This window comes from Drosophila arizonae, chromosome 4 (genome assembly GCF_054131065.1).
Source record: "Drosophila arizonae isolate 15081-1271.41 chromosome 4, UAZ_ARI_1.0, whole genome shotgun sequence".
Taxonomy (NCBI): Eukaryota; Metazoa; Arthropoda; class Insecta; order Diptera; family Drosophilidae; genus Drosophila; species Drosophila arizonae.
Window position 1 is genome coordinate 3,711,399 of NC_142924.1, and position 20,970 is coordinate 3,732,368.

The 20,970-nt window shown below is 42.8% G+C and overlaps 7 protein-coding genes across 8 annotated transcripts; 3 read left to right on the plus strand and 4 right to left on the minus strand.

Moving 5' to 3' along the window:
• Window positions 1-1,047: 1,047 nt before the first annotated feature.
• Window positions 1,048-2,338, minus strand: LOC108620601 (uncharacterized). The gene is made up of 2 exons (XM_018017503.2): window positions 2,187-2,338; window positions 1,048-2,127 (listed from the first exon to the last, which is right to left on the minus strand). The coding sequence occupies exons 1-2, from the start codon at window positions 2,187-2,189 to the stop codon at window positions 1,162-1,164; spliced, it is 969 nt and encodes a 322-aa protein (XP_017872992.2). The 5' UTR covers window positions 2,190-2,338; the 3' UTR covers window positions 1,048-1,161.
• A 400-nt stretch (window positions 2,339-2,738) lies between these two features.
• On the minus strand, window positions 2,739-3,687 carry LOC149269000 (uncharacterized). Its single transcript, XM_089467903.1, has 2 exons — window positions 3,406-3,687; window positions 2,739-3,340 (listed from the first exon to the last, which is right to left on the minus strand). Exons 1-2 carry the CDS (start codon window positions 3,406-3,408, stop codon window positions 2,870-2,872), a joined length of 474 nt encoding a protein of 157 aa, XP_089324029.1. The 5' UTR covers window positions 3,409-3,687; the 3' UTR covers window positions 2,739-2,869.
• Window positions 3,688-5,439: 1,752 nt separating this feature from the next.
• LOC149269001 (uncharacterized) lies at window positions 5,440-6,758 on the minus strand. Its single transcript, XM_089466970.1, has 2 exons — window positions 5,946-6,758; window positions 5,440-5,864 (listed from the first exon to the last, which is right to left on the minus strand). Exons 1-2 carry the CDS (start codon window positions 5,946-5,948, stop codon window positions 5,535-5,537), a joined length of 333 nt encoding a protein of 110 aa, XP_089323096.1. The 5' UTR covers window positions 5,949-6,758; the 3' UTR covers window positions 5,440-5,534.
• Window positions 6,759-7,464: 706 nt separating this feature from the next.
• On the minus strand, window positions 7,465-9,098 carry LOC149269002 (uncharacterized). 2 transcript variants are annotated; one of them, XM_089466969.1, is made up of 3 exons: window positions 8,943-9,098; window positions 7,923-8,792; window positions 7,465-7,790 (listed from the first exon to the last, which is right to left on the minus strand). In XM_089466969.1, exons 1-3 carry the CDS (start codon window positions 8,943-8,945, stop codon window positions 7,587-7,589), a joined length of 1,077 nt encoding a protein of 358 aa, XP_089323095.1. In that variant the 5' UTR covers window positions 8,946-9,098; the 3' UTR covers window positions 7,465-7,586. The 2 variants fall into 2 exon arrangements, with proteins under 2 accessions (XP_089323095.1, XP_089323094.1); XM_089466968.1 differs by having other exon boundaries at window positions 7,465-8,792.
• Window positions 9,099-13,374: 4,276 nt separating this feature from the next.
• On the plus strand, window positions 13,375-14,496 carry LOC149269003 (uncharacterized). Its single transcript, XM_089467198.1, has 2 exons — window positions 13,375-13,530; window positions 13,609-14,496. Exons 1-2 carry the CDS (start codon window positions 13,528-13,530, stop codon window positions 14,266-14,268), a joined length of 663 nt encoding a protein of 220 aa, XP_089323324.1. The 5' UTR covers window positions 13,375-13,527; the 3' UTR covers window positions 14,269-14,496.
• A 142-nt stretch (window positions 14,497-14,638) lies between these two features.
• On the plus strand, window positions 14,639-15,901 carry LOC149269004 (uncharacterized). The gene is made up of 2 exons (XM_089467197.1): window positions 14,639-15,060; window positions 15,121-15,901. Exons 1-2 carry the CDS (start codon window positions 15,058-15,060, stop codon window positions 15,847-15,849), a joined length of 732 nt encoding a protein of 243 aa, XP_089323323.1. The 5' UTR covers window positions 14,639-15,057; the 3' UTR covers window positions 15,850-15,901.
• A 1,594-nt stretch (window positions 15,902-17,495) lies between these two features.
• LOC149269005 (uncharacterized) lies at window positions 17,496-20,353 on the plus strand (the record flags this gene model as incomplete). Its single annotated transcript, XM_089467012.1, has 1 exon — window positions 17,496-20,353. A coding segment is annotated over one exon (2,508 nt), but the record flags the coding sequence as incomplete, so codon positions are not given.
• Window positions 20,354-20,970: the final 617 nt, after the last annotated feature.

Below are 20,970 nucleotides of genomic sequence, written 5' to 3' on the forward strand. Positions count from 1 at the left end.
ATTGGCCTCACTCGATCGATTGGCCGATCATCTCGGGACTGAAAGAGGTCATCCAAATCGGCTGCCGGCTGCAATTGGCAATTAGCGATTTTGTTTAATGTTATCTTTTTGTTTCTTTTTTTCTTCCTTTTCTTCTTTGTCTTCGTCGTTTACATTGTAACAGACACCACACGGGGGCATCAATATGAATTCCCACAGCAACCGCAACGACAGCCCGACATCATTATTCATTTTCAAACCTATCTAAACCACTATAATTATAGAGCCGATCAATAGCTGCAAGTGCTGAAGTTCAGATGCAGATGCTACGCGTAGCGCGTGCTTTGGCTCTCGAAAATGGACTGCGACAGCGTTTGATTAGATGCTTTTGTTTTTGTGTTTTTTTTTCCAATTCGGATGTGGCCCTTACATACACATCTACATCGATATCGACTACTACAGCGACTACTGCATACGTATTGAAAGCTGACCTTAGACAATAGCCAATTAGCCATAATGGCTTTCGCTTATGAATGCCTCTGATGAAAGATCATTTGCAGCTGAACAAAGCTTGATGAAATTCATGACATGATTTGCATGGAATTGGAGCAGATTAGCAATGCAACTATATACAGCTACGTCTTAGCACCGTCGTAAAGGTTTCGAAAACAATTGCAGTATCGTTTGATGGAGTTCGCACATTAATCAGATATCTGTTAATGTGTTCGGGGCAATGATAATAGAATTATTATTTATTTATAATTATTATTATTACACTATTTATTTTTAAAAATTTATTTATTTAATTTTATTTTATGATTAATGTAGAGTAACTCTGTAGATTGCCGATGTTACGGTAGTCCATCAATTCGTCTCAGCTTAGCCGTAATTTCTTTTACAAACGGCCTTGGGTTCGCCTTGGATCTCCAGCTGCTCATTGTAAATAAGCTACTTATAGCTTAATGTAGTGAAATCTTATTAATAATTACTCACAACTGGATTGAATATCAAAATAATTATCGATTACGATCGAAGGCGATAATAGTTTTATGGTTAAATCAACAACAATTTATGTAGATTTTCTAATATGCTTTATTTGCACAACTTAAACTAAATGCAATGGGTATGTGTGTGTATGTATGAGGGTGTGGGGTTATTAAATAAGCTCCACTATGAAAGAAATCAAAACTTGAAGCGGCGCAGCGGTTGGTTATAGTTGTAGCCCGAATTGCTACGACCAGAGGATTGGCTCAGTGGTAGGGCGTAGGAGGGTATGGGAATGTGAAAGTTGGGCTCTGGCTGAGCCAGGTGGGACTCAGAGTGAGCAGGAGGCAGGTACTGCGACTCCGGCTGTGGGGGTGGCAAATAGTTGGACTTGGGTGGGGCAGGAGGCAAATAGGTTTCCTTTGGCTCGGATGGCGGTAGATAGGTGGCCTTGGGTGCGACTTGTGGTGGCGGTGGTGGTGGTGGTAGGCTTGCTGGAATCTTGGGTGGCAAGTACTTAGGCTGCGGCTTGGCAGCGGGCAGATAAGTCTTCTCTGGCTCAGCGGGTGGCAGGTACTTAGTCTCAGGTTGAGCTGGGGGCAGATATTTGGTGCGTGGCTTCTGTGGTGGCAGGTACTCCGCCTTGGGCGTCTTCACTGGTGGGGGTGGTGGTGGTGGCGGCAAGGTAGGTGCCACCTTGGGTGGCAAGTACTTGTTTTGTGGCTTGGCAGCTGGCAGATACGTGTTGCTTGGCTTCGCTGGTGGCAGGTACTCAGGCTTCGGCTGTGGTGGCGGTGGTGGTGCTGGTGCAGCATAGTTGTAGCCACTCGGCTGCTGTTGACGCAGTGCACCGAGATGCAGATCGATGTGGAAGCCGTGGTTATTGCGATGGGCGTCATGCGAGTGCGAGTGGGCATGTGGGTCCTGGTGGTGCGAGTCATGGTGCGAGTCGTGGTGGTGCGAGTCGTGGTGCGAGTCGTGGTGGTGCGAATCGTGGTGCGAGTCGTGGTGGTGGGCATCGTGATGCGAATCGTGGTGGCTGTGATGCGAGTCATGATGCGATTCGTGGTGCTGATGATGATTGCCACCACCAAAGAGGTGCGACACATCGGCGCGTCCCATCGAACAGACGGCCAAGAGGGCCAACAGGATGCAGAATGATTTCTGCAAAGGAAATGTAGGAAAATTAGCAAAGGTAAACGAATATATGATTAACTAAATACCATTTCGAGTGGGTTTCTCCGATTGCCTGTTTGCTGGTCAAATGCAGATGCTGCTGCGCTCTGCCAACAACTGGAAGTAATGTCTTGGCCAGCTGGGCCATTGGCTTTTATACAGCGATGCCCCAGCAGCGAATGCAGCTGATACTGGCTGGCTCCCAGTTTAACATTTGGGAAATAATTAATAATTGCTATTGTTGCTGTTGTTGACAGAGAGAGCGAGAGCGAGAGTGAGAGCGAGCGAAGGCCAACGCATAATTTGCCCGCTTCACACTTTTCTTGGTTTTCTTGAACTTGAAGCTGGATCCAATTATTGCCGTGTGTTTGTTTATCGTAGCCTGTTTTGATAGAGCTCCACACATATATTTTGGGTGAAAACAATTAAAACCAATTTTCGACTCTTAATTGAGTTCACAACACAAAAAGCCCAACAAAAAGAAACCTCAATCTCACACCACTCGCTCCACTCATGAATATGCAGAGCAGAAAATTTTCATTGGACAATTGGTTGTGATTGGAATTGAGCGAGAGATATCAAGAAATCAAGGGAAGCGATCAATTGGCTAACAAATGTGATTTATTTAACATATCGAGACTTATATAATACCAACGACTAGGTAAACGGGACAAACAGCATTCCGGGTCAACAGTCGGACAGTGTCAGGTGTGGTGCGAGGCGGTGCAGCTTAGAATATGAAGGGCTCGGCGGGTGCATCGTAGTGGTAGCCCGGCTCGGGGTCTGGCACAATGATGGGCGGCAGATAGGTGGGTGCCGGCGTGGGTGCTGGCGTCGTTGTGGTCGTGGTGGTGGTGGTGGTGGTGGTTGTGGTGGGCTTTGGTGGTGGCAAGTAAGTGGGTGCTGGCGTCGGTGCTGGGGTCGTGGTGGTTGTCGTTGTCGATCTTGTTGTCGCCGGCGGTGGTGGCAGATAGGTGGGCACTGGCGTCGGTGGCGGTGGTGGCAGATAAGTGGGCGCTGGCGTGGGCGCTGGCGTGGGCGCTGGTGTGGTGCTTTTGGCTATTACAAACGGCACCACAGGCTTGGGATAATCATAGCCATAGCCATGCTCCCCCTCCAGCTGCTGCAGCGGCAAATGCGAGACATCCGCAACGGCTAGGGCCAGCGTGCAGGCGACCAGTGCTAGGCTAAGGAATGCGTTCTGTAATTAAGAAGAAACAGAGCTCAGCTGGCGATGCAATGGAGCTTGGGCAGAGAGGTACGCACCATGTTACACCTTGGACTCGAAGACGTTCAATGATTGACCAATCGTTGTGGCACCTGTTTATTTATAGTCACAATTCTAGACTCGCTGGCATTGCTGTCCATGGCTCAAAAGGCCGGCCAATTATTATTATTTAAATCGATATGCCGTTGCTCGATTATTATGTATTCTCCAAATCAGTATCTGTATCTGTCCATGTGTGCATGTATATTTGTATCTATCTATCTATATTGCTAGCTGTGATCATTATGCACATTGTGGCTCGCTCGCTGCTTGTGTGCGACGTCAACATAAGATAACATAACATAAATGCTCGTCGAGCATTTTCATCAACGTCGTCATGAGACGGGCCTAAAGCCACTCAACTGTATTCTTGTCTAGCTGAGCACAATGCCACGCTTCCGAGCTGACCAAAAGAGCATTTCAGTTGTAAGCGCACTGCGCTGCCTGTCATAAATCATTTAGACTTCATTTATAATAATTACCGAGTCTCGAGCAGCTCAAGCAGCTCAAGCAGCTCGAGTGGCCGCCAAATTCTCGCGCGCACAATGAAGTTGTCTCTGAAAAGCTTGCGGAAGTCTTCGGATTAAAGAAGTACTTAAGCCACACATCAAAACTGTGCTACCTATTCCAAATGCCTAGCTGGACGCCTACGTCTGACGTTAGCGTAAGCCTCAGCTGATACGCCGTAACGTGCGACACATTTGCCAGCACTAAAAATTCTTCACTAATTTGTCGAGCAGACACGAAACAGTTTACATGCAGATCGCAGATCAGATGAAGATCATAAAACTACTTTGATGCGGCTGTTGTTTCAACTATCACTTTTTAAATACCCTACATATGCCGAGAGAGTGGGCATTCTCGAGTGGAGTCATAGAACAGATAATAAATCAGTGAAGATCATGTAGATAAGTCGCTCCTATTTCCTGACTCTGTTTCAACTATCACTGTTGAATACCCTGTACTTGGATTGACTGGCCATGATGTGCTAGTAGACCGATAATACTCTGCATATTACTCACAAAGGTCATAATGATCTAAGTCATGTGAAAGCTCAAATGTCCCTCGTTGTTCAGTGATGATCATCTAGCATTTTTTTTCATTTCTCATATTTTCATATTCAAATTTTACGTGGCATCTCATAGTCCATCAGCACTCCCCTCCAGCGTGCCCACTTGCTTTGTTTATAGCTTCGATTTCAAGACATCTTCGTTTTTGGCTTAGCTAATTAATGCGGGTTGTTGAACCGCCAGCGGCTTTGGCTTTGATCGATTACCAAAAATTGCTTGAAAATCGATTGCTGTGGCGTGCGCTCGATTCGCGCTGCTCGCATTTGGCCACCATTTTGCGCAATTTGTGTAAACGATTGAATTAAAATTGTGCACTTGCCCTCAGAAATTGATAGGCGCGAGCATGTCAAAAATTCAAGCATGTGCGAAATTGCCGCTGACTGCTCAGACTGCAACCGGTTTAACAAAAATATTTGTCTTTCGTTTGTATGTTTTTATTTTTAGTCAAAAAAGAATTAAAAACCAGATAGAGCTATGTGTTTATTAGGATTGAGCGCAAGAGTCACATCTTTGTGTAGTGTGTGTGTGTGTGTTTCTTTTTTTCTTTTCTGTTCAATATCGTTTTCATTCTAAGCGCTGTCCAAGGCAATCCGAGAAGCCCTTGGACGGTGAAAGGTTAACAAAGAATCGCCCTGAACGATGCTTAAGCATCAATGGGCATATTATCATATTGTCACTAAAGGCTTATGGACTCTTTTCAAAACCAATTCCCAAACCAAGACTACTCTTGTCTGTTCTTGTTCAAAAGATGAAAAGAATAATTTTGTCTGCAGCAAAAGAAACTCTACTCGATGGGCTCAATTTATTGATTAGCTATACCAATACTTAGCTATAGTAATTAAATAAATCAAATATATAAATATATAGTTATAATACTGAATAATTATATATATACACTTATCTCGTCAATTAAGTATCGGAAATGGACTTTGGATTTCATATAGGAAGTTTTTAAGGCTCATATTTATTTTGTTTGTTTTCAACACATTTTATTACGGTTTTAGTGTTTTAAGACTTTGGTAGAAACAAGTAGAAACTATCTATAAATAGCTATGCGCTTAGCTCTTGAAGCGTCTGCTGGGCACGCGATACGCGTAACCGTGACCCTTGGACGAGGCATAGGCAGCGCTGCCATCACTGGCAGCGGATGGCTGGGGCAGTTGCTCGACGGCTTCGGCCTGTCCCAGTTCCGCATCGGAGGGGGCGACGGGTATGGCGTCCTGTGGGAATTCCTGGCCAGTGGGGAACTCATTGTTCAGCTCCAGTTCTAGCTCACTGACCTTGGGCACATCGTAAACAAAGCCGTTGCCCGACTTAACGAGCTGTGAGACATCCGCCCGTGTGTAATGCAGACAAAGCGCCGCCAGCAGAGCCCAAATAAACAATCGCTGAGACCCATAACAATTATGAGTACCAATGATAGTAATAATAATAATAAGAGTAATGGAATACGTGCGATAATGGCTTACCATCTTGACAGGGGAATATGCCTATAGGACGTGAATAGAATGTACTTGAATGCTTTATAGCTGCCAGCGACGGGGTTCGAGCGAATGCAGGCATTGGCGCCGATACCCCAACTATTTATACTTCTATATGTCGATCGTGTTTGTTTTTTAGCTCCGTTTATTAATTGCGCTGTTGCTGATGATGCTGATGAAGCTGATGCTGCTGCTGCTGCTGCTGTTGATGTTGTTGATGTTGTTAATGTTGTTGACGTTGTTAATGTGGCTGTGGCTGATGCCGCTTCTACTGTTGCTTCTGCTTCTACTGCTGCTGCTGTTGCTTGTCAAACAACAGCAATTCGATAGTTAGAGCGGCCCTAGATAAACAACAGAGCTACATCTCTGGCTGGCAATGTTTGGGGCCATAGCTGCCAGCGCTCACTCCAATCGAAACGAATCGAATCGAATCATTGTCAAGGTCAAGACGTGTTCGGCTTTTGTGTGGGGTCAAGTGTCAGTGCGCGCTGTGGCTTTGTCTCTTGTCTCTTGTCTTCACTATCGAATTAATGATTCTATGCGCTGCCAGATGTGCGCCAGCATCCATCACGTGTGGCTAATTGTGCAGCCAATCCAAATTCAAATACGACTCCACATATTCAGCACATATAAAACAGCTGCTGTCAGCACCTTCACCACGTTTCCTTTTCAATTAGCGCTTCGAGCCATTTGTCTCTGTCAACTTTGACACTTTGACTCAGCCCTCAATGGATCACGATGAGCGTACAGCAATCGATGCGAGCCTCCGCCCAACTCCTACTGTCTGCAGCAAATGAAAACCAGATTTAATAAGCCACCCAAACGTAGCTCAAGCTGGTCTTAAGCTGCTCTCGAAGACCTTTTGCGCTGCTCTCTCTTCTCTGAGCCGCCTTGGTCTTTAGTCGCCATTTTTAGTTCTGATAAACATTCATATACATATTTATTTATTTATTTTTTTGAAGAATTATTATTGAGTTTACTTTTTGGCTTGGCTAATAAGATTTCGGTTGCTGGAATCAAGCATACTTTTAGACAAGATGTTATTGAAGAGATTGTGTTGTATAAAAATGGGCTGTAGAAAAAAGATGAAATCTTAATAATAGAGCACATGAAAGTATAAATTAAAATAAAATAAATACAACTTAATTCAATTAAGAAAATGTTATAAAAGTAAAATATATATATATTTTTCGTTTTTAATTATATTTTAGCAGTTTATATTTTAAAATTCTAATTATTATTAATATTAATATTAATAATTTTTATTTATTTATTTATTTATTTTTAAGAGAAGAATAATAAAATTCTTAATTTTAAGAATCAGTTTTGGAGATTTTATTGGATAGGAAAAGTACACAGTTTTGGCGATTCCACTCTAATATTTTATAATTCCCAAATGAAGCTTCAAAAGAACAGTAACCAGTTTGGGAAACTCTTTTTCAACCTAATCAGATTTTAAAGTTTTATTTTGCTGTGCTATAGAAATATCCGAATTTTTGTAAACTAGTTTTTCATTTCAGTTTTTCATTATCATTTTTATTCGTGTTTCGATTTCAATTCATTTTATCATCAGGAATTCGTATGCAGGATCTAATACTAGAAGAGGAAATTAAATACAATAGGCTTTCCTTAATAATCGAAAGATGGCTGAGGATTGTTGGGGTAAGTATAGCCGATTGGCGGCAGATAGTCGTTACCGGGTTTAGGTGGGATCACAACCTTTGGGGTTGGCCTGTAGATTGGCACCACAGGCACAGGATCGATGATGACCTTAGGGGTTGGCTTGTAGATCGGCACCACAGGCTTAACAGTGGGCACAGGATCGATGATGACCTTAGGGGTTGGCTTGTAGATTGGCTCCACAATCTTCTTAGGGGGCAGATAGTCGTTACCGGGCTTAGGTGGGATCACAACCTTCGGGGTTGGTCTGTAGATTGGCACCACAGGCACAGGATCGATGATGACCTTAGGGGTTGGCTTGTAGATCGGCACCACAGGCTTAACAGTGGGCACAGGATCGATGATGATCTTAGGGGTTGGCTTGTAGATTGGCTGCACAATCTTCTTAGGGGGCAGATAGTCGTTAACGGGCTTAGGTGGGATCACAACCTTTTGGATTGGTTTGGGCGCTGGCTCGAAAACGATTTTAGGCGTTTCATAATGGTATCCATCCTTCTTCAGGATGCCGGCAGGAGTATTTGAAATGAGCTTTTGGACGACAACTGGAGCGGGCTGTTCGTAGATTACTTGAGTTTTCTTCTCGTAGGTGACTTGAGGTTGCTGTTGGTACACCACCTGAGGTTTCTGTTCGTAGATCACCTGCTTTTGCTTTTGGTACACCACTTGAGGTTGCTGTTCGTAAACCACCTTATTTTGCTTTTCGACGACAACTGGAGCGGGCTGCTCGTAGGTTACTTGAGTTTTCTTCTCGTAGGTTACTTGAGGTTGCTGTTGGTACACTACCTGAGGTTTCTGTTCGTAGATCACCTGCTTTTGCTTTTGGTACACCACTTGAGGTTGCTGTTCGTAAACCACCTTATTTTGCTGTTGGACGACCACTGGAGCGGGCTGCTCGTAAACCACCTTGTTTTGCTGTTGGACGACCACTGGAGCGGGCTGCTCGTAGATGACCTGGTTTTGCTTTTTGTAGACTACCTGAGGTTGCTGTTCGTAGACCACCTGCTTTTGTTTGATGACCTGGGGCACATCGATGACGAACGGCTGACTGGGTTGCTGATAGTGGTAACCATCCGCTTGCCGATTATCACTGCTGGAGAACAGGTGGGAAACGTCAGCGCTGACGGCTGCCACCAAGGCGAGGGCGATTAGGAATTTCTGCAAGTTAGGCAAGCGATTGAGAGAACTTAGATGACTGATATAGGCACGTCTATCGATATTTGCATCGCAGAATAATCCGATGTTAAGTAAGCTGTGTCGCTAGAGCTCTTTGATTCACATATTTGTTCTCCTCGTTTTTTGACTTACCATTTTGCTCAGCTCCAAATTCACCCGACGAAGGTTAAGTATTACTGCTTGGCGATGAAAAGCGAGACATTATTTATACGTCGGGCCGCATCGTTTCAGGATAGCTTCGACATGCCAAAGCTGATCTTCGGCAAGAGAAGAAGCAGAAGAATCTTCTCAATAATAGCAACAACGACAGTGCCGATGCCAAAAAAGTTACCCGAACCTGATCTTGGGCTGGTTAACCGGCTATGACAGAACGACACACTCATAAAATTATTCTGCTCGCTCTTTTTTCGTCAGTTGCCACAGCGATATAGATTTAAGCACAATAAAATGCCGAGTTATCAACAGGAATTCAAATATTCTCAATTCCAAAGAGGGTTGCGTCTATCGACAGCTGAATACCCTGACAGCCGAGTACTGGCTGCTTAATACCCTGGCTGCACAGCTACCGGCTAGAAATCTGAACATACCCATTAGACGTGTGGAGTATTCTAATTTAGGGCGTAGTCAATATGCTAAGCAATAAAATATCTATGATATTTTATTCAACAAATTATTCTTGTATGCCTATCGAACAGAGGTGCTCTTTATAGGTTGGTAAAGCGGGCGTGGCTGTTGAATATAAAATCAAAATTATTTGCCATTTTATGGTTATTAATGAAATACGAAATCGATATAAATGCGCCCTGGCGCGACATTTAGTATGATGTTTTATTTATGCGCTATCTGATCGCAACGTAACGCATGAAGAGCAGTTCCGCTAACTAATCGCACTCCCGGTTGTCGCTCAGCAGAGCCCTCGATTACTCAGACAAGCCGGTGCCCAGGGCAAGCCGGGCTTGGTTAACCTTCACGCTCGGACAATGGGCCATATATACAAGAGGAGATGCGTGCAAAAACCTGTTCGCAGCGAAGGGCCCAGCCAAGCAGCTGCATTCCCAATCGCAGAAATGTTGACCCATGCCCATTAACTACAGTGGATCGCAATTCTCAAACCGATTATATTACCTGAATGTTGTTCTTTTATTTTAGCCAACTGTTAATTTGAGAGGTATCAATAAAAGTTTGCATCCGATTAGCACGCAATTAACTTGACTGGAAATTGGCCTTGCCAAGCCCCGAATATTCGCATTAGCCAGCTGCCGGGGCTCAAAGTTGGATGACGTCTTTCTAATCAAGCCGCACTCAATGCTAACCGCACATTGAGCTAAAACAGCATCTCATATCATTAATTCATATTTACATGCGTTTTATGTAAACTCATTTTTCATTTTTCATATTTCATTTTGACGCTTGAAAAAGTTCTCTTTACATCGCATTCGTTGCTCATCTCCCTGGATTCGCTGTAAAGCAAAGAGTTCTTAACAAAACTAGTTTGCGAATTCAACATATACCCCGCATCTTATCTCAGAGAGGTAATTTTGAATACTAAATAAGTGTTTAACATATATTATTTATTATGTTTATAATTTTTTGTATTGTAATATTTTATGTTTTCTATTTTCAACTATCTCTAGTGAACTTTGCATATATAAATATATTATATGGGGTATCTGGGAGTCTGTTATTCTATTGATTTAATTTAATTTCATGCAAAATATTGCCCTTTTAAGGGACTCACTAAGAACCAGTTTCTTTATGGAATTTTCCCCTCCTTAATTTGACAATCAACTTTTTTTTTTTTTAAGATTAAATAAGAATTATGTTTTTATTAATTTTTTATATAAATTTTTGATATTTAATATTCTGAAAAATCTATTTCCAGACGAATTATTATTAATATTCTTATTATTATTATTATTATTATTATTATTTTTTTTATAAATAAACACATTAATGTTTATTCTGAACTTTACTACATAGATAATATATATATATTTTTTTTGTCTAAGTGGAACACGTTTATAAGTGGGATTCCAGCCTCTCGTAGCTGATTAGACCGAAAATTTACGATTTCCAAATACAAATTTCGTCTTTCTGAAAAATATAAATTTAAATATAAATTTAAATTTTTAACATATTCAATTAATACAAACAAATTTGCTTAACATAAGTATCTCGTGTTTACTATTAAGACCTCGGCTCAAGTGTTAATTAATAAACAAAATAGGGTATGCTACGGTTAAATTCTTCATCCGTATTAACTCACGTAATAACTAAATACTCATATTTGGGCTTTAAATAGAACACGTTTCCATTTGGGATTTCCCCCTTAACGGGCCAAATCTTTCGACGAATTTAGAGACTTTATCATTTCTTATGTTGAAAATATCTTCATTCTATAAATTAATCATATTTGTTTATTTATTTTGCATTTCATTAATATTTATCTTTTTATTTTCGTTGGCAATTTGTCTGTGGCTTTACGGTTAATCACTCCGGAGATTTGACCCTGTGGGGCTTTACTCATAGGCGATGGCTCATTCACTTCGACCGCTGCCTTTTGGGCTTCCCATATCTCCTCGGTCATCTCTTGCTAGCTAATTGGCGAATCTACAAGTTGTTCTACTACAATCGCGCCTGACGACGACTAACTGTATCAGTTCCATTCGAGTTTCCGGCAGCTTATTCGGGAATGTAGTCTATATTTAAGTCAGCTCGGATTACTTCATCGCACAATGTAAATTTTGAATGCCAAGGCAAAAGAAACGAGTTTGTGTTCAACAATAAGTTAGTAAAAAGTTAAGATCAGTTAAATAAGTGTATAATTATTTAGATGTATGCCAATTGTACAAATGAATAGAAGCAGACAGACAAATAAAAATTAAATAATCATATATACATATATATAAATATATATTTTAAATACTTAAGTTATATAAGCAGCCTTAATCCAAATTAAAATGCGACTTGTGTCAGAGCTTGAAATAGAGCCCGATTAGCAAAGAGAAAAGCAATATTTGTACGAAACGAAACCAAGCCAGAGTTCTGCTCTTCATAGATATTTCAATAATTTTTCGCGTCTTTCAGCTTACACAAGAAACACGCACACACACACACAGGCACGTACGCACACACAGGCATACATACACACACACGCATACAGACACACATACACACACACACACACGCATACACACACAAACGCATACACACACACATACACACACACATACACGCACAAGCACCCACGCATAAACACGCATGGGCTGCAGTGTGCGCTTACTATGAGAACTTAATTGTTTAATAACTTTTTTTATGGACGTACGATCTTCATGAAACTTTCAGATTATGATAATAACATAGATATGCATGTAATTGCCAAAGCACAAGTCTCTAGTATTTGAAATACGCTTTTTACAAAAGTGAGGGTGAGGGGGTGAATTTAAGGGTGGGGGGTAAATTTTAACAAAAACCGAAATTGTATAAATTGCATATAAGTATACATTAAAAATTTGGAGACTCTAGCAATAAAGGTGTAGAAGATATAATTTTATAACTGGTTTTCGATAAGGTTTTTTATCGATAAAAAAAGATCGGGATGAGTTATCGAATTTTAATGATAAACTTGATATGCGCGCTGTAATTACGGACATTTTAAAAAAAATTTGAAGTCTCTAGCTCTTATATCTTCTGAAATCGACGCGTTCATACATACGGACAGACGGACAGACGGACAGACGGACAGACAGACGGACAGGGCCAAATCAACTCAGCTCGTCACCCTGATCAAGAATATATATACTTTGTGGGGTCTGCCACGCCTCCTTCTCCCTGTTACATACATTTCAACAAAACCATTATACCCTGATTTCCCATTGAAAATGGGTTCAGGGTATAAAAAAAAAAAAAAAAAAAAAACAAATACATGGATTTAATGCAACCGGTTCTATTAGTTTCTGTGACTTTTCAGGTATCTTATGTGCATAAATTAGTATTCGACGGTGTGATTGGAATAGATTCTAATTCTATTTGTTCAAATATAGATTGTTGTAGAGCCTGTCCAAGAATTTTGTGTACAAATAATAAAAACGATCAACAAATTTGAGCTAAACAAACCAAACCACGCTAAGAGATATAAATAAGAAAGTAACAGAGTAGACAATCGACCATTCTGTCAACGTATGGTCATTAGCTATGCAGCATATTACGTATACGCCGCATGCGTCACGAATTTTTTTTTTCGATTTGCGACTTGAAATTAACATGCGCCTAACATTAGCTGAGCGTTCTGGTTTAGTGTCTCCGCTAAGCCGGTCGGTGAAGTGCCTCTGTTAAGTGCAGCAACAGGTTTGCACATAATCTAAATAATGAATTTGAAATTGAGATGTAGAAATGGTTTAAAAGCGAAATAATATAAGCAACACAATATATCTATACTGTATATAAATTTACAGTTACTTTTTTAACGGCGGGACCCGTTTTGGTGGATCTTATTACTCTATAGATTATTGTTTCACATTAATTTTGCATTGCGATAAAAACTAATTTTATGGCGCGTGTTATGGTTTATTGTGTCTGCTGTCCATAACATCCATATACATATTAAGTAATCCAATTTGGGTTTGGCCCAGACTACATTCACCAGCACCTTTCTTATAAATATCTAAGCCCACCCGAGTATGCTAACAATTTAACTCTGAAGCTTTGACTAAGCAACATGGTGAGTTTTAAGCTCCTCACTTGCAGGGATCTACTCTTTACTCCTTAATCAATCCAAATGGTTTCGTCTTCCTTGCAGCGTTCTGTATTTGTGTTGATGGGCTTGATGCTGCTTGGTGCAGCGGCAGCCACCTCCCCACTTCTTCGTACCTATTTGCCACCCCAGGAAGACCTAGCTTCGCAACTTGGGGGCAGTCTCATAACCCAGCGCAGGATTGTGCAGCAGCCGCAGGTGATTGTGCAGCAGCCGCAGCTTATTTCGCAGCAGCCAAGGCTTATTTCGCAGCAGCAAAGGCTGATTGTGCAGCAGCCACAGATTATTTCGCAGCAGCCACAACTGATTGTGCAGCAGCCAAGACTTATTTCGCGGCAGCCACAGCTGATTGTGCAGCAGCCAAGGATTATTTCGCAGCAGCCACAGCTCATTTCGAATCTGATTGAGCCTCAGCTGATTTCGCGCCGACGCATAGTGCCCCAAGTCCAGATCCAGCAGATCCGTCCGCAGATTATTGCCCAGCAACCCATACGCGTATTGCCCCAGGTCCAGCGTAAAATCGTGACATCCACTGTGTCGCTGCCGCAGCAACAAGTGGTTGTGACCCGTCCGCAGCTGATTGCCCCAGAACCGATACGCGTATTGCCCCAGCGCCAGCGTCAAATCGTGTCATCCCTTGTGTTGCCGCAGATTCAACAACAGCCGTCTCGCACATATCTGCCACCTCAGGACATACTTGGCTAACTCCATAATACACACAAAATATATTTGCATATATGTTCTTATACACATATATGTATATCCATCCGACGTCGGTTGGCTAACTGGTTTCGACCCGAACCGCTAGCCATTCTCAAATGCTAATTCTCACTAGAGTTCTTCTGTGAATGCAGAATATATTTCCAGTTGATTTGCATTTAGCCGAAATTGTCAGATAATAAAGCAAGATAATAAAGAAAACGAAAAACAAAAGCGAAACAAATATTTCTATTGTCCAAATATTGCATGGACTAAACTAATAACCATCTTGTAAGGAAGACAATGACCAAGAGACCGAGCGAGGGAACATTAATTTGATCTTAGATTATACATATAAAAGCATCACAGACATGCCAAACATTAAACCCATTTAGCTATTGCTCTATCACAAATTAGCATAAGATACGATTTATTGAAGTGTTTAAGTAGACTTCGTCACTTGCTGTATGATCTAGCTCGATCTATGTTTACCACGCCGAAAATAGTCCGCTGTTAATTGAAGCCGAATCTGGTTTTTGGCTCGGACATAAATTTGCTTAGATAGCAAATTCCATTGCGATAGACAGCAATGAATGGGAGATATTAGAGAGTGAATAGTGTAGCCACTTTTTGCACGCCAAGTCCAGTGGATGGGACCATCCGTCAATCAGTTTTGATTGATGATGTGCATTATTTCCGTCGTTTGGGTTCGCTTCTATATAAAAGCCTTACTCGGCTACTGAATAGTGATTATTCGTTACTTCAACTCAATAACACACGGAAGCTTAAGTTCAAATGGTAAATACGATCCTCATGTATAGAATTTACTCTCGTTCACAGCTGGGACTCTAATTGCAGCAGCTCTATATCCTGTCTCTCGCCTTGGTGAGCTGCGCAGTTGCCGATGGCGGCTACAACTATGCGGCTCCCGGCTCAGCTGTGGCTGCTTCAGTAGCCGCTCCTGTGAAGGCATATGTAGCACCAGCTGCTGTCCCGGCTCCAGCTCCAGTTCCAGCTCCAGGTCCAGCTCCAGTTCCACTTTCCGCTATTGCTCCTGCTCGCAAATATGTTCAACCTGCTCCCGTCCCAGCTCGTGTTGCTGCCCTAGCTCCCGTTGCTCGAGTTCATCAAGCAGCTGCTTCTGCTCCTGCCCAAACTTTCGCCGCTGCTGAATCAGCTCCTGCTCCTGCTCCTGCTCGCTCTTATGTGCCACCAGCTCGTGCTGCTGCCCCAGCCCTTGTTGCTCGAGTTCATCAAGCAGCTGCTTCTGCTGCTGCCCAAACTTTCGCCTCTGCTGAATCAGCTCCTGCTCCTGCTCGCTCTTATGTGCCACCAGCTCTAGTCGCCTCACGTCCAGCACCTGCACCAGTTCCCACTGCTGCAGCTGCTCCTGCTGCCCAGGCTCGTCATTATGCAGCTGCCTCTGCTCCAGTGCAGTCCATTGCTGTTCCGATAGCAGCTCCAGCGCTTAGTTTCCAGTCTGCCGATTCCTCGGACTACACTTTCGAAGCAGCTGCATCGGCTGCCGCCCATGCCGGCTACGAATACCGAACTGTGCGTCGTCGCATCTACAGGCATCGTGCATAAAGAGTTTTTTTTTCAAACAATTTGAATAAATTTATTTGCAATCACATTTATCAGCAATAAAATTATAATAATAAAAATATTAATTTAGCTATCTGTTTTTGTTGATTTTTAAAAGCTTTTGTTTGTTTATAATAAATATAATCCATTTATAAACTGGAATCAAGCTTATGGAATATTTTATAATATGCAATCGATTATTTCTATATGATTGTGATTTACATATAATATTATATATTAATGTAATGTATAATATTATTATATTATATATGGATGGTGCCATTTCTCTATTTGCAATGTTTGGTAAAAACTTTATTCCAATTCCTATCTTATGCCAAACCAAAGTATATTCATTGTATTATGTGTTAGCCAGCCCGATTTCATCATCCAAAGTGCATTAATATATCTTGGAGAGTGTTTTATGACTGCTCAGTAGCTGAGTGCGAATATTATTGTAACTTATCAGTTAAGTATATTAAAATATTCAGCAGACGAAATTCGAATTGACTATAAAGCTTTCTAAATTTGAATTGATGAAGATAATATTATTCATCAAAGCAGTTCTTTTTTAATGATGATAACTCGCTTACCTAATACCGAATACATATAATATTCAAGTCTACTAACATTTTCGGCAGTGTGTTGCTTCTTTGTTTATACAATTTCGGTTTTTGTTAAAATTTACCCCCCACCCTTAAATTCACCCCCTCACCCTCACATTTGTATAAAGCGTATTTCAAATACTAGAGACTTGTGCTTTGGCAATTACATGCATATCCATGTTATAATCATAATCTGAAAGTTTCATGAAGATCGTACGTCCATAAAAAAAGTAATTAAACAATTAAGTTCTCATAGTAAGCGCTCACTGCAGCCCATGCGTGTTTATGCGTGGGTGCTTGTGTGTGTATGTGTTTGTGTATGTGTGTTTGTATGTGTTTGTGTATGTGTGTGTGTATGTGTATGTGTGTGTGTATGCGTTTGTGTATGTATGCGTGTGTGTGTGTGTGTATGTGTGTCTGTATGCGTGTGTGTATATGTATGCCTGTGTGTGTGTGTGTGCGTGTTTCTTGTGTAAGCTGAAAGACGCGAAAAATTATTGAAATATCTATTGCTCCAAGGGTTCAGGGGATCTCGTAGTCGAGCAGTCTCGACTAGAGCTTTCTTACTTGTTTTTTTTTTATTTTTTTGCCCGCTTGCAAGCGAGTTAACGGCTAACAACCTCTGCTTCGGCGTCGGTGCGTGCATCTTGATTTGGTCCATAAATCGAATCGTCTTTGATTTGTGAAGCTTTGTGGCGGATGGCGGTAGCTTTGTCTTCGCAACCTCATTTGTGTATAAATTGGCAGCATTCAATACAATAAATGGGTCGGATGTGGTGCCCGACGAATTTCTCACGATCGACAACTGGTTTCACGCCGCAGATCCCACTGGAAGTGCAGTGCACTCTAAGAAGAGTGGCGAGAATTTTCGTATATAATTGGATTATAATTTCCAAGTAGAGCACAGACGCAATGGTAAGATCAAAGCACGGAATATCAACTCGAGGTCTTTGCCAAATGCAGCTCTATCCGTTTCATTTCTCTGATAGGATCCGCTGAGACTTCTGTTGGTAGGCCTGCTAGCTCTGGGCTGGCTGTGCGAGGTGACTCCATCGAAGCACCATCGGCAGTACGAAGGACGATGAGGATCATCAGTATCTGCCGCCGGAGGAGGAGCACATCCTGAAGCCCTTCTTCCGCAAGGACAAGCACACGAGTGAACATGTTGTCTACCACAAGGGCGAAGAGCATCACGAGCCCAAGCGCGTGGATCACTACCATCACTACGACAAGCAGCCGGACCTGAAGACCCAGCACATACACTACCAGCAAGCGGTACCTCAACTGCGCACCGCTGGCCTTCTGACCGCACCTCCCTCACAGATCGTCACACGTCGTCGTCGGCCCAATCGCGTACTCTATGCAAGCGCACCCAACTCTGTCTTCCATACGCAGATCAATGTGCAATCGCAGGACTCTGAATTGAGCTCCCAGATAAGTACTGATCCTCTTGTGCCGGGAATCGTATTACCCACGGGTGCCCAAGCTCCAACGGGTGTCCAAGCTCCAACGGGTGCTCAAGCTCCAACGGGTGCTCAAGCTCCAACAGGTGCTCAAGCTCCAACGGGTGCTCAAGCTCCAACGGGTGCTCAAGCTCCGACTGGTGCTCAAGCTCCAACAGGTGCTCAAGCTCCAACGGGTGCTCAAGCTCCAACGGGTGCTCAAGCTCCAACGGGTGCTCAAGCTCCAACGGGTGCTCAGGCGCCTGTGACTTCTTTGCCCAATTGCCAGTTCCCAGTTGCTGGAAATCCTCCCATTGGCTGCCGCGACGCTGGCCCGACCGGTGCTCAATTAGGAGCTAATGCCTCACCAAATGGTGGACAGCTGCCTGCCAATACTGGACTCCCACCAGGTGGCGCACAGCTGCCAACTAATGCTGCGCCACCAGGTGGCGCACAGCTGCCAACTAATGCTGCACCACCAGGTGGCGCACAGCTGCCAACTAATGCTGCACCGCCAGGTGGCGCACAATTGCCAACTAATGCTGCACCACCAGGTGGCGCACAGCAGCCAGCTGGGGGTCAGTTGCCAGCAAATGGATTTCAGTTAAATGGCCAATTACCAATTGGTTTCGTTCCCAATTTAGGCAACGGCAATAATCTCTTCATTGATCCCTCCCGAAACGGGATTGTCAATCAGAATCTATTCGTTCCAGCTGTAGGTGGAGGTGCCTTCATAAATGGCCAGGCTGGTGGGCTGGTGCAGCGACCCAGTTCGGTTGTCATACAAATCGATCCTGGTAATGGAAACACCAATCAATTTGTTCCGCTACTGGGCGCACAGTTAGCTGTTGGTCAGCCGCAGAATGGCTTCATCCCTGTGCTGGGTGCACAGCTGCCAGCTGGAGGACAGGCAGCAGCTTTTGGCAATGGCAATCCGATTCAAGGAGGACAGCTACCAGCTGGAGGGCAAGCTCCAACTCTGGGTAATCCTGTCCAGGGTGGACAACTGCCAACTGGAGGACAAGCGCCAATTCAGGCCAATGGCAATCCCGTCTTCGGAGCTCAACTCCAAGCAGGAGGTCAAGCGCCCAATTTCGGCAATGGTAATCCTATCCAGGGAGGACAATTACCAGCTGGACAAGGGCCAAATTTTGGCAATGGCAATCCAATACAAGGAGGACAGCTTCCAGCTGGAGGACAAGCACCAACTCTGGGCAATGGAAACCCCGTTTTCGGTGGTCAACTGCCAGCTGGAGGACAAGGGCCTAATTTTGGCAATGGTAATCCTGTCCAGGGAGGACAACTGCCAGCTGGAGGCCAAGCGCCAAATCTTGGCAATCCTGTCCAAGGAGGACAGCTTCCAGCTGGAGGACAAGAGCCTAATTTTGGCAATGGTAATCCAGTTCAGGGAGGACAGCTTCCAGCGGGGGGACAAGCGCCAGCTCCGGGCAATGGTAATCCTGGGAATCCTGTGTTCAATGGTAATCCTGTTCAGGGAGCACAATTGCCAACAGGAGCTCAAGCCCCAACTGGGAATAGCAATCCCGTATTGGGCGGCCAATTGCCTGCAGGAGGCAATGGAAATCCAGTCCAGGGCGCTCAATTGCCTACTGGAGCACAGTTCTTTACTCCCGTGATTGGTGGCCAGTTGACAGCCAACGGAAATGGCAATGGAAATAGCAATGGGAATGGCAATCCGAATCTGGGCGCAGTGACTGTACGGCTGAACGGGCGGCGCAATGGACGTCGCTGGCGCAATCGCAGCAACTACCAAGGCCTCAATGTGCTGCGCGGTAATGTCTTCGGTCAACCAAATCCGCAGGGACCAACGGGTGTTGTCGGCAATCATCAGGATACGAACATCATCGATGGCAGCTTCTACAGTTATCCGGTGCAGAGTCGCATGTTAGTCCGCTTAAATGGCAATCAACGCTCAGTGCTGCTCACCGATGGTGACTACTACGACGATGACGATCCATCAAATATTGGCATTGCCGCTAGCTCGCCGGAGCTGAGCTATGCAGCGCCTCAGCACAAAGGATCGCGTCACAGGGCCAGCTCCACGGCGTCCGAGCACGGATACCACTACAAGAATCCCAGGCAAATTAAGTGAACCTACCCAACTCTCCATAATGTATAATACGTATTTCTAAATATATCACGGCAATTGCTATAAGAGCAGAAATCGAATTGTAAAAAATTGTTGCCTACTTTCGGGCGGTCGTTGTAAAAGATGGCTCCATTTCCGCTTATGCCAGAGTCAAACTTCAAAGCTATTGCTGGCTTAACCTAGTTAAAGCTTGGTTGGTGAAGCTTTTTTGGAGAGCTTTACACTGCACTACAAAATACTGTTGGGAAGAGATAGTGAAAATAGGCAATAATTAAATATAACAAAAAAAAAAAAAAAAAATAAATAAATAAATAAAAAATTAAAAATTAAATTAATAAATCATAGGTAAAATAGATTAATTCTTATAAAAAATAATACGTTTTTATATCATTTTTTTAATTGCACTCATTTTTTTAATAAAATTTTTTTAGTTTCTTGTCTTTATTTTTAAGTCTAATTTTAATTTGCTTAAATATTTTATATATTATTATTATTTTTTTTTTTTAGTTTTTATAAAATAAACCCCTAACAAAAATTTTTAAAAATTATAATTATAGTGCTTGAAATCAGTAAATAATCTAGGCCTTATATGAACCAGCTCATGTTGGTATCAGTAATAATTTGATAATAATTTCAAGCCAAGAAATAAACTGATTCTAGAAATTTATAAGCGGTGTTGGGAAATGTTATATATATTTAAAAGTTACTGGTATGAGCTTATGTTAAGAGAAATATCCAACAAAAAGAAACAACAAGACTTAAAAGTGAACCATTTACCGAACCACCTAAATTATGCTATTTGTCACATATTAGGTAGCTTGGCCATTTGGCTTCACTGTCTTCCTCACGCCAGCTTCAATAGCGGAAAACGTTAAATGCGTGTATAGGAAACTAGTTCAGAGTTGTGCGAGATTTGCAGCACAATGGAAATAGATACACACAGGTCATGCAAGTTTTTGGACATAATAGA